The sequence below is a fragment of the Meles meles genome, chromosome 6 (assembly GCF_922984935.1).
Source record: "Meles meles chromosome 6, mMelMel3.1 paternal haplotype, whole genome shotgun sequence".
In the NCBI taxonomy this organism is placed as follows: domain Eukaryota; kingdom Metazoa; phylum Chordata; class Mammalia; order Carnivora; family Mustelidae; genus Meles; species Meles meles.
Window position 1 is genome coordinate 53,752,311 of NC_060071.1, and position 12,370 is coordinate 53,764,680.

Below are 12,370 nucleotides of genomic sequence, written 5' to 3' on the forward strand. Positions count from 1 at the left end.
TTGTGTCTGTTTCTCACAGCTGGAGTTGATCAAGGATGATGAAAAAGAGGCTGAGGAAGGAGAGGATGACAGAGACAGCGCCAATGGCGAGGATGACTCTTAAGCACATAGTGGGGTTTAGAAATCTTGTCCCATTATTTCTTTACCTAGGCGCTTGTCTAAGATCAAAATTTTCACCAGATCCTCTCCCCTAGTATCTTCTTCAGCACATGCTCACTGTTCTCCCCATCCTTGTCCTTCCCATGTTCATTAATTCATATTGCCCTGCGCCTAGTCCCATTTTCACTTCCTTTGATGCTCCTAGTAGTTATGTTAAGTCTTACCCTGTAATTTTTGCTTTTAATTTTGATACCTCTTTATGACTTAACAATAAAAAGGATGTGTGGTTTTTATCAACTGTCTCCAAAATAATCTCTTGTTATGCAGGGAGTACAGTTCTTTCCATTCATACATGAGCTCAGTAGTTGCTTCCCTAACTGCAAAGGCAATCGCATTAGTTGAGTAGCACCTGAGAGCAGCTTTGAGTTAGAGGTATGTGTGTTATACCCCACATAAGAGTGCTATGTGGGGCTGTTCAACACAAATGTAACAATGTATTTTTGTGAATGAGAGTTGGCATGTCAAATGCATCCTCTAGAAAAATAATTAGTGTAATAGTCTTAAGATTTGTTTTCTAAAGTTGATACTGTGGGTTATTTTTGTGAACAGCCTGATGTTTGGGACCCTTTTTCTCAAAATAAACAAGTCCTTATTAAACCAGGAGTTTGGAGAAAAAAAACCTGGTTTTTTATTTTTGTATTTTATAATTGTTTACTTCAAATTCTTTGTTTCACAGCGGCCTACACAAAACCCTAGAATGTACTAAATATATTTTTCTTTGAGTCATTCATAGTCTTTGCTCATACGAACATAAACTAAAATGATGTGTCATTTGGGTGGGTATTGCTGTGATGTGGAGTGGAGATTCTTGTGCAGAATGGCTTTTCTATCCTAATGAAAAGGTTTGGGAATAACTTTAAGATATTTCATTAATGTTTTGTGGTCCATTTGGCACCCTTTTTGAGATTTTTGTTGTGTGCTAAATCGTTTTGTCCTTAAATAGAAGAGGTTCAAACATGTCAGGATTTTAGGAAAATCTGAAACAACTGGAGAATGAACCTCTGTTACTTTTATTTTATCCTTTTAATTGCTATTTAGAGTCCCAGTTACTTTTTGGATTCTGAGTCTGTGCCTCCAAGTTCCTGAGAATAGAAAAGCTCGCTTTTCCATGCTCTGCTGTAGTTTATAAAACCTTCCCAGGTGACTGAGAACATTTACTTTCAATTAGTTTAATCTATATAAATAATTTTCGTTCCTTTCTCCTGTGTGATTAATTTCAGTGGTTTTTGTTTTTTGGCTTTTTTTTTTGGTCATGATACTAATTAATTAGCACCTAGACTTCAACGGATGGATTTATTAAACAGCTTCTAGATTTGTTATGCTTGCCTAACTAATCCTGAAAGATCTGGTTTGTTTATGTTTTTATACTTGTTTCCAGCAGAGCAGGATAAGAACATGGCTAGTTCGGACTATTACCATTCACACAAACCTTGGATTCCCCAGAAAGTTGCAGTTTCATAGCATGCAACAAAGGCATTTATATCCAGCCTACTGTGGGCAGAAGTCCTTGTCCTATTTATTAAGATCCAAAAAAATCATTTTATATAACACGTGACAAAGAATAGAAGGAAGAGGCTAAACTCTGAACCCCTTGGACCCCACATCCATAGTACAAAAGTAGCTTTTGTGGGTTCATTTGGTCAAAAAGTCTTCTATCCCCCACTTTGTTTTCCGATCTTATATGATTTCATGTTACACAAACTCACTTTAAGCACATAATCCCCAAAATAAGCTGGATGCTTAGAAGAAAGGGTTAAGGTTCCAAGATGTTAATAAAACCTATTTAAGATAATGTTAGCTCTCAGCAACTAAAAGATGCTACACCAGTTAAGTGATGCATGAAAGGGTCTACACTTTTAATTTCATGTGAAACCAAGTATTGAAAGAAACTGGAAAGCTTAAAGATAACGGTCATGTGCTCTTCAAAAATGTATACACACACGCAAGGTTATTGATAAAATGCTGACATTTCTAGGTTGTCTTGATGGGGAAGAGTAATTTCACACTGTATGTCTCAGTCTATTAGGAGTTAAATTTCCTCGTGGAAGTAAAAGAACAGTACTGTAAGATTTCTGTAATCATAGGTTATACTCTTAATACTTTGAAATTCAGAATCCTAGGCCAAAGCTTAGAGAAAAGGAAACATGACTGAAATAGCGTATAGGTCTATATCTTGCAAGCTGATGAAATGCAGATACTAAAAGTTTTTTTAAAAAATAGACCATTGTCTTAAAGACCATTGGTCTAATAAAGGCTTATAGTCATTGTTAATATCATTTAACTCTGCGCCCCAGGAAAAGAGATTGGAATAGGTTCAATAGAAATAGAGGCAGAGAACACATGGGCTCTGTGGTTTAGCAGTGGGTTAGCAGAGCAGGTGAGGTTGAAAAGCTTGACAGTTTGAGAGACAGCTAATTTTTTAGGGGAAATTCTGAGTAACTTGACAATCTCAAAAGAGCAGGCCTTAAGCTATTTAATAGAAATAAGATTTATCACAGTAAAATATGGTGATGACTTTGTTGGGTATTAAAAATTTCAGAATAATGGTTTATCCAATATGCCCAGGAAATATAAGAAAATAACCTGGAAGCTTTTAAAGACTGCACTGTCCAGCCAGAATTGGATGAAGAAAGTGGATGAATTAAATCCCTTTGGAACATTTCTGATGCTACATTAATTTTTAATGGGGAGACTTCTGGGGTGTTCACTGGCAAAGGTACTTTTCTACTTTTGCTATTTCACTAGTGAAAGGAGCTAACTTAAAGCTGTTGGATTGGAATGGATGACAAGTTTGGAACGCTTGAAAAGAGGGTTCCCAATAGATTTCAGATGTCACCTCAACATCTGAAACCTGCAAGGATTAGTAGTGCTAGTCAGTACGTATAAGTCTCTTAACAGACAGAACTAGTTGTAAGAGAATGGGAAAATGCAAACAAAAACAACAGAATTATGGTAAATTGGAAAGGAGTCAAATGAGTATTGAGAATGTAATGGAAGGAAGGGTAGATCAAAAGTAAGCATCATTAAAGCCATACAGTAACTATAAAATACCAGTAAAGGAATCTAGTGAATAACTTAGCAGCAGTATGTTGATTCAAAAGTGTAAGTAGCTAGGGGAAGCAAAGCCTTGCAGGTATGATACACAAAGTAAAGAAATGGAACTGCCGAGAGACTATACTTCGCATACATTGGTGGTTTTAGGTAACCTGGATGATATGGTGGGATGTGTTGTGGAAGTAGTTGGGAAATAGGGAAATAGGTATTTATTTTTAGGGGAGTGGGAAAACAGCATCATTGATTGTGGCCTTGAAGAATAAAGGATTTAGCCATAGAAGTTGATCTTTTTATTTAACTTGAGGAAAATTCACCTGTACCACTGTCAAATTGGGGTTTGAGTTTCTGTACCCTAGTTCAGATCACACTGACTAAGGAAATGCATTTCAGTTGAGTTTTAGATGGATAAGGAAAAAGTACAGTGATACCTTGAAGCCAGTTAAAAATAGTAAATACAGATCTGACAGAAATGGGAGTGACCAGTAAATGAGCTACATATGATATGTATAGAATGGGCTGGTAAGTAACTAGTGACTCGTTTTGCTTTATCAATGCTGTTTATCCCAGGGAGAACAGGTACCATTTATATTGTATTTGATGAATAAGGGGCTTGCTCTCAGAGAATTTCTAGTGTTTAGAAAGACCTTGGGATAAAGTAAAAATTGGGCCAGCTAAATAGTACAGAAAAAGCTAGATTTAGATGTACCTGACTGGGATAACAGAATTCCAAGTGTTTAGAGAGAATAAATGAGGGGTGTTGGAAAATTACTTGTTTGAATTTCAGTTAATCAAATTAATCCTAATCAGGAAGGCTGCAAAAGAACATGTGGTTGCATTAGTAACTTTCAAAAAAAAAAAAAAAAAACTACTGTTACGAAAAACGGGGCCTATGTAGAGAGTTGGAGTTAAAAGCCCTGTTTGAGCTGGGGTGGGTTTCTCCCCGACCTTAAGTCAGAACTACAATAGAAGGGGTGAATAGAATGGGGTGAATGCCAAAAAAAAAAAAAAAAAAGGCTGCTTAATAGGAGTAGAAATCCAAGATTTTTATGTGTCATACAAAAGAGAAGTTGAGGGAAATAAAAATGTTCTGAAGATTTGACAAAAATTTGAGCAAAATGACTCTTCTTAACAAGCTTTTCATAAACCTAAAGTTGTTATTAAAAATAATTTAGTATGTTAAATGAGTTGTCAGGTGGATCTCAGCTTCAGTTGTACATTAGAATTACCAAGGGAGCTTTTAAAATCTTGACATCCAGGTGTGCACTCCAGACCAATTAAATCTCTGCAGTTGGGACTCTTGACAGTAACTTTCAGTTTGCTAGCAATAAGGGGAACCCCTGCACCAAGAGGCAAAAAGTGCTCTTTCTAAGGTGAATAAGGTAGAAGGGAGCAATTAGGACTTCAGAGAGGGTGTCTTGAGTGACTGCCTAATGAGTTAGTAAAGAATGTTCATGTCGTATATTAAGTGGTTTAAGACAAGAGCTTACAGTAAGAAAAAGCATGGTGGCTACGCTTTATTTAAAATGAGAGCATCTGGTGAAAGGGTGAGCCTGTACCTCCCTTGAAATCTATGGCCAAAATACAGAAAGCACTGATGGGGAGGTGTCTGGGTAGGGTTAAAAGGTGAGAAAAGCTAGGGTTGAGGGAGAGAGAAAGTCTTTGTTCTCTGAGGTTATAAGAAAACGTGTTAAAGAAAGCCCAACATTATCCATCCACCACTCTTAATCTATTGTACTCTCCAGTAGAACTTCCTGTGATGGAAGTGTTCCATACTGCATTGACTAATGTGCTAGCCCTGTCACTGCTGAGTCCTTGAAATGTGGCTAGTGTGACTGAGAATTGGATTTTTCAATTTTGTTTTTAATCTGATTAATGTGGCTATCTTACTGGGTAGTGTAGTGCTACAAAATGAGCAGTTTCTAAAAAGTACAGATACTGATAAGCTAGCCGTATGTAACTTAGGTGAAAAAATGTGACTTTCCGAGGTGTTTCGTGTCCTGAATTCATGGAAAGTAAGTGTTTCTAGGCCCTAGACCTCAACATCAAAAGACTTCTTAGAACATCCCTAGACTAACATGGAGTACTTGACTAGTAGGACATCTACAACTACAGGCATAGTCTATGTTAACCTTCATTTAGCAGTGTTTCTTGGAAAATAATTTTTTTTTTTTTTTTTAAATAAAATCTTAAGTGGGACTCCATCTTTTCAGTGGGTGCCCAAAGCCCAAGGCAGATACAGGTTGTAGATGTGTCCAAGAATGCTGCTGGGTAAGCATTTAAGATAAACTCTTAGTTGATTTTCACACGACCCTATTACATATGTATGGAAGTAATTCCTAAGTTTCAAAGAGTGTCAAAGTGCCTTGTTGAAAGCTCAATAGATAATAAATGGTAGAGCCAACATTGCAGCCTGTGATCTGGCTTAACCATTGGATTCTGGACCTAAGGAGAGGAAATGGTATCTTGGTATCTCTGAGCTTACATCTTGAACCCCCCAAAATGATACAACTATCTCCAAAGCATGATAATAGACTAGGGTCCCAGCACCTTCTCTTAAATTCAACACAAGGAAAAATAACCTTAACCATTTTTCTCTTGATTCTGAATACTAGAGTGGTTCATAAGACTTTAACATTTGGAAACACGTCTTGAAAAACACCTGGCTAAGAGCAGAAACTGCTGGGGTTATACAGCATGGTTGGGCTTTAGAAATAAAGAGGCTAGACTTCCCCATCTATTTTCCTTGGCTGTTTCCAGGGAACCCAGGGGCACTGTTACAAACCATTTCTTGTATCTCAAACTTTCCAAATACCTTGTAAAAATCATCTGTCAGGACAATAATAGTCTGATACACAACTTCGACCCTGTACCATGATGCCTGCTTGGTCCGTTAGAAGAAACACCTGGAAATGTCATTACAAGAGCGTCCTAAAAAGGATTTGGTCTTTCCCAATAAGGTGTTCAGTAACACAGGCTGTCACTTTTGCAGACGCACAAAAGCTTCAATAACACGTTTCTGGTATGAATGTGGAACTTCAGTGACTCATTTTCATGCATTTACTGCTTGGTGAAGAATTTTAGTAGTTTCCATCCAAACTTAGAAATCTTCCTGTGGACTATAAAGTCTTGGGGTCTGATACATTTTTTTGCCTATTTTGCCCTGCCTTAAAGGATACTTGCTTTACAGAGGATGAATGAGATCCTTAAAGCTTCTCCTGGCCCACTTGGGGGATATTACCCACCCAGGCCCCTGCCTGCCCAGCCTCACTCAGTATTCCTCTCCCTATTCAAGAACCTGGAATACTCCATTTTGTTAGTTTCCTCATCCAGCCAAACCTGTGCTGCTCAGGACTTCATATGGACTCCGCAGAGTTCTGTAGCAGCATCTAGGTCATTCACAAAGTGCCAGAAGCTGCTGGGGTTTAGTTGCCAGAAAGTTACCTGCTTAACTTATAGAAATGCTGCAGTGGTCTGCTCTGTATTGGGCAATAGGAGGAGCAGCCCTTAGTAGAATCTACTGGGGTGGGGTGGGGGGGATTGTAGGCACATCCTAAGTTGCCCACTGTTAACCTGACCACCTATGGAGATGGCTTCAGTGTTTTCATTCCCTCAGCTGGGCATACAATCCTGATACATTCCTGTGGTGGGACCCAGCACCTGCCTGGGTACATGCCCAGGTCCCTGCTACCTCCTTTCAGCCTGTGGATGAGACACATGGCAATACCACTCTGAAGCTTATCCTGTCTTGTCCTTGTAAGTACATAACCTAAGTGTAAGGATATACATCTCCCCTTCAAAATAATTAACCCGCCAGCACAGTCCCTCACTTGGCCAAATAGCAGTCTTCACGCAAATGACTGGAAGGTTTATTTTCCCTAGATCTCTACAGACCTTGGGAGCCTTGATTTTAGCTTTGGTGTATCTGAGGCCTCCTGCCTGACCCGCATACACTTCTTTTTCTTTTTGCCTTCCTTGCAAAGCCCTTTGGGTGTCAGTGGTTCCATGGCCATGTTTCCCTCCACTCCGCCCTCTTTGCTGCAACTTTTTGGCACTCGTCAGCCCTCTCATTGAGGAATGTTTATACTTAACAGCTTCAGAATATCCTAGGGCCAATTCAGTTGCAACATAACCACACATCATTTTTCCTAAGAAGTAATATGCTAGTGAAACAAGAACAACCACCAAGTTTAACATAATCCATACTCTTGTATCTAGCTGATGTAAACACTTGTATTTGCTTTGAAAATGACATGCCATTTTTACAGCACTGATAAAGCTCTTGGGCCTCCTAAAATGTGTGTCCAGTCATTTTTATTTTCTCCCAGTCTTCACTGGCACCATTCCAGTCCAAGTTACCATCCCCTTGCTCCTGGTTTACTACAGTACTCTCCTGTATACCCACACCACTTGGATCCTTTTCCAATCACTCCTCCACACAACAGCCTTCCTGATCTTTTCAAAACACATATAATCATGGCACTTCTCGGTTTAAAAGCCCTTCTGGCTTTCCTTGTCTTAAGATAATGACAAAACTTCTTACTGCAGTGCACATGGCATCTCATCTTCCCCTGCCTATCAGTCCAGCCTCTCTACCATGTGCTCCTCACTTGTTCGAAATTTTTTGTGCCTCTCACTCCCCATGCTCACTTCCTCCACCTTTGTCCATTTGGTTCCATAGAGAACTTTGGTTTACCCTTAAGAGTTCAGCTCAAGTGTTGATACCTCCAGGAATCCTCCCTCACCTGCCTTTCTTAAGTGGGCAAGTAGCTATCCCAGAACCAGGAATCTCTTCTTTTGTAGCACTAATTACAGCCACACTCAGCAATCTGTATGATTACTTGATTAATATATTTTTCTTAGTAGAGTGGAACTCAACGAGAGCAGGAGCCACATCTATCACTGTTTACCAATATTATCCTAAGTGTTTCAGAGTGTCTGAAACATCAAAATATGTTGAATGAATGGGTGGGAAAGGAAAAAGGGGAGGGTCAGCCCTGGGTGAGGCAGTCTTGGAAACAGCCTGAATGCCCAGCAAGGCTGAAGATGCATTCTTTTTTTTTTTTTTTTCCCATTTTATTTATTTTTTTCAGCATAACAGTATTGAAGATGCATTCTTGCAGGGGAACTTCAGTGCCCCTGCTTTCACTATAATATTTCACAGTCCTTTCCCAGTGCCTCCAACAAATCCTAATAATCCATGTTTGATTGCCAAGGATGAGATAGTGCATTATCCAAAAAGGGTGGATGTGCTCATTGACATTAATCTCAACTCGGGGCACCAGGGTGGCTCAGACAGTTAAGCAACTGCCTTTAGCTCGGGTCGTGATCCTGGGGTCCTAGGATCAAGCCCTGTGTTGGGCTCCGTGTTCAGCAGGGAGTCTGCTTCCCCCTCCACACCCCTCTCTTGCTCGTGCTCGCTCGCTCTCTCTCTCAAATAAATAGATAAAATCTCTTCTAAAAAAGAAAAAACCTCTTTCAATACCTTAAGTCCAATTTCCCTTACAAGGCCCACTCTCCCATTAGTGGGCAGTTCTACCCAACACCTCCACTCTTTACTTTTTAAAATTAAAGTATACATATATACTATAAAATGCATGCATTTTAAGCATACAGCTTCATGAAGACTTAAGAATGAATATGCCTGCATAAACCACCTCTCTGATCAGGATATGGAGAATTACTAGCATCTCAGAAACAACCTTCGTGCCCCTTCCAGCCATTACCCCCTTGGTAACCACTACTCTGACCTCTGTCACCATAGATAGGTGTCCTCTATTTGTGAACTATATGTAGATGGAATAGTGATATTGATGTTTGGGCTCACCCTGGGAGAAACACTTGGATGTCGTTTACTTGAGGAATGATACCAAGAGACAGGACTTGTGAGGAAGTGGAAGAGTGAGACAGTTAAGAAAAAGCCAATATAAAGGTGTGTTACTGGAATTGGGTACATAATGCTGCTCAGAGTTTTCTAAGGATTGGGGCACAAGAGGCTGGTGTCTTTGTCCACTGGCTCCTGTTCCCCACTGACTGAGGGATGCCACAAGGAGGTTCATTTCCCTACAGTTTTGGGCTGTAACTGATCTTCATCGGCTCCGTCAGCATCGAAGGACATTTAGATTGTTTTTGGTTTGAGATAATATTCCCATGAACATTCTTGTACATGTCTTTTAAGAACGCATCTGTACACATTTCTGTTGGGTATGTGTATAGTTGGGTGGAACTGGGCCTAGGGTATGTGTATTTTCAGCTTTAATAGATACTGCCAAACAGCTCTCCAAAGTGATTGTACTAATTTATATTTTCATTAGCTGTAAATGAAATTTTTAGTTGCTTCACATCCTTATCAGCACTTGATATTGTCCTTAAAATTTTAGTTTTTTTAAATTAGTGTGTTTGAGTGTGTCTCACTTTACTCTTCGGTAAACTTTTATTGTATAATTTACATACAGAAAAGTCCACAAATCATGTGTACAGCTGTTACTTTTTGCACACCAAACACACTCACAAAAATTAGCAAGAAAATCAAGCATTGGAGATCACCAGCACTGCAGAAATCCCTCGCATGCATGCCCTCTTCCAGCCACTTACACCGCCATCCCAAGGACATCTATTATCCTGACTCCATAGATTCTTTCTGCCTGTTTTTGAACTTCAAATAAGTGATATATTATGTAGTTTTTTATGTCTAGCTTCTTTGATTCAGCATTGTCTTTTCAGTTCATCTATATTGTTGCATGTTGTAGTTTGTTCATTCATACTATTGTATAGTATTACATTATACAGATATACTGCGATTTATTCATTCTGTGAATAGGCATTTAGACTGTTTTCAGTTTTGGCTATTATGAATAAAGCTGCTATGAACATTCTAGAGCATGTCTTTTTTTGAGCAAATGTGTCTGTTTCTGGTGGGTGTAAATCTAAGAATGAAATCACTGGAATAGAGTATTATATAGAAATAAAGAGTATATCCCTGGGGAGGGCACGTTTTGCATGGAGCACTGGGTGTTGTGCAAAAAGAATGAATACTGTTACGCTGAAAAAATAAATAAAATGGAAAAAAAAAATTCAAAAAAAAAAAAGAGTATATCCCTTGCGTACCTGCTATTTTCCAATCTTAGCTATTCTGGTAGGTATCCTAGTGGTGTCACTTTAAAAACTTTTTTTCTTAAGGGCTGGCTGGGCAGCTCAATCGATTAAGCTCTGTCTCTGGATTTCGGTTCAGGTCATGATCTCAGGGTTGTGGGATTGAGCCCCTTGTCAGGCTCCACGTTTAGCAGGGAATCTGTTTGAGAGTCTCTCTCCCTCCCCCTCTCCCTCTGGACTTCCTGCCCCACGCCCACTCATGCTCTCTACCCCTAAAATAAATAATCTTCAAAACAGATTTTAAAAATTTTTTCTTAGAAGTTTTTCTTCCTGAGACACCTGGGTGGCTCAGTCAGCTAAGCATCTGCCTTTGACTTGGGTCATGATCCCAAGGTTCTGGAATTGAGTCCCGCATTGGGCTCTGCTCAGCAGGAAGCCTGCTTCTCCTTCTGCCTGTTGCTCCCCCTGTTTGAGCTCACTCTCTCTCTGACACATAAAATCTTAAAAAGTTTTTATCTTTCCACTTTTAAAAATCAGCTTCTAAGAGCGCTTGGCTGGCTACTCAGAAGAGCATACGACTCCATCTCAGGATTATCAGTTCGAGCCCTACGTTGGGTGTAGAGATAAATAAATGACTTACATAAATAAAACGTTAAAAAAATAAATAAATAAGCTTCAATGACGGTAGGGTGGCTCAGTCACTTAAGCATCTGCCTTTGGCTCAAATCATGGTCCCAGGGTCCTGGGATCAAGCCCTACCTCCGGCTCCTTGCTGAGCAGGAAGCCTGTTCCTCCCTCTCCCTCTGTCTGCCATTCCCTGCTTGTGTGCTCGCACACTCTTTCTCTCTCTCTCTCTGATAAATAGATACAATCTTAAAAAAAAAAAAAAGCTTCTAATGTTGGAGTAACATTAGATTTTCAGAAAAGTTGCAAAGACAGTACAGAGTATGTAAGTGATGAGCCACTGAATTCTACTGAAAGCAATATTGCATTGAATGTTAACTAGAATTTAAAATTTTAAATAAATTTTAATAATAAATAAATAAATGTAAACCTCATCATTAAAAAACAAAAAACAGTGCAGAGAGCTCCCCATATGTCCATCCTCCAGTTTCCCTTAATATTAACATCTTAATGCTACCATGGTACATTTATCAAAACTAAGGAATCAGCTCCAGACCTGTGGTGCCTGGGTGGCTCAGTCAGTTGGGCCTCTGACTCTTGATTTCAGCTCATGTCATGATCTCAGGGTCCTGAAATTGAGCCCTGTGTCAGGCTCCACTCTGGGCATGGAGCCTGCTTGAATTTCTCTCTCCCTTCCTCTCCTTTCTCTCTCTCCCTTTCTCTCTCATGCACGCTCTCTCTCTTAAAAACAAAAAACTCCAGAACTTACTCAGATTTCAGCAGTTACTACATTCACTCATGTTTGTTTCTGCACAATTTTATCACATGTTTAAATTCATGTAACTATGACCACACTCGATATACAGAAGTGTGCCATTACACCCAAAGAACCCTTATACTATTTATTGTCATACTATGTCCCCCATCCTCCTACAGCTGTTCCTAACCCTTGAAATAATCTGTTCTTCATTACTATAATTTTGCTGTTTCAAGAAGTTATATAAATGACATCATATAGTATGTAACCTTTTGAGACTGGCTGCCCCTACACACACACACACACACACACACACACACACACACACACACAGCACAATGCCCTTGAATCCCACCGAAGTTGTTACATGTAACAATAGTTTATTCCTTTTTGTTGCTGTGGAGGTAACAGTTTATTTAACCATTCATCTGTTGAAGGACATTTGGGATGTTTCCAGTTTGGGGCTATTATAAATAAAGTTGCTATGAATATTTGTGTATCAGTTTTCGTGGACGTACATTTTCATTTCTCTGGGATAAATGCCCAGGAAGGAGTGTGGTGATTGGTGAGTAGCAAGGTAAGTATATATTTAATTTTATGAGAAATTGCCAAACCATTTACCAGAGTTGCTGTGTTATTTTACATTCCCACCAACAAGAACAGGAAATCCAGTTTCTCTGCATTGCT

At 39.3% G+C, this 12,370-nt stretch overlaps 1 protein-coding gene across 12 annotated transcripts in view; it reads left to right on the forward strand.

The window, feature by feature from the left end:
* Nucleotides 1–9,707, forward strand: part of HNRNPC (heterogeneous nuclear ribonucleoprotein C) — a 67,374-nt gene extending 57,667 nt beyond the window's left edge. For all 12 annotated transcript variants that reach the window (XM_046007489.1, XM_046007499.1, XM_046007500.1 and 9 more), the window contains one exon: nucleotides 20–9,707. In XM_046007489.1, coding sequence (XP_045863445.1) covers nucleotides 20–103 — 84 coding nt within the window. In that variant the 3' untranslated portion in view covers nucleotides 104–9,707. The remainder of the gene's footprint in view (nucleotides 1–19) is intronic.
* The last annotated feature ends 2,663 nt before the right edge of the window (nucleotides 9,708–12,370 follow it).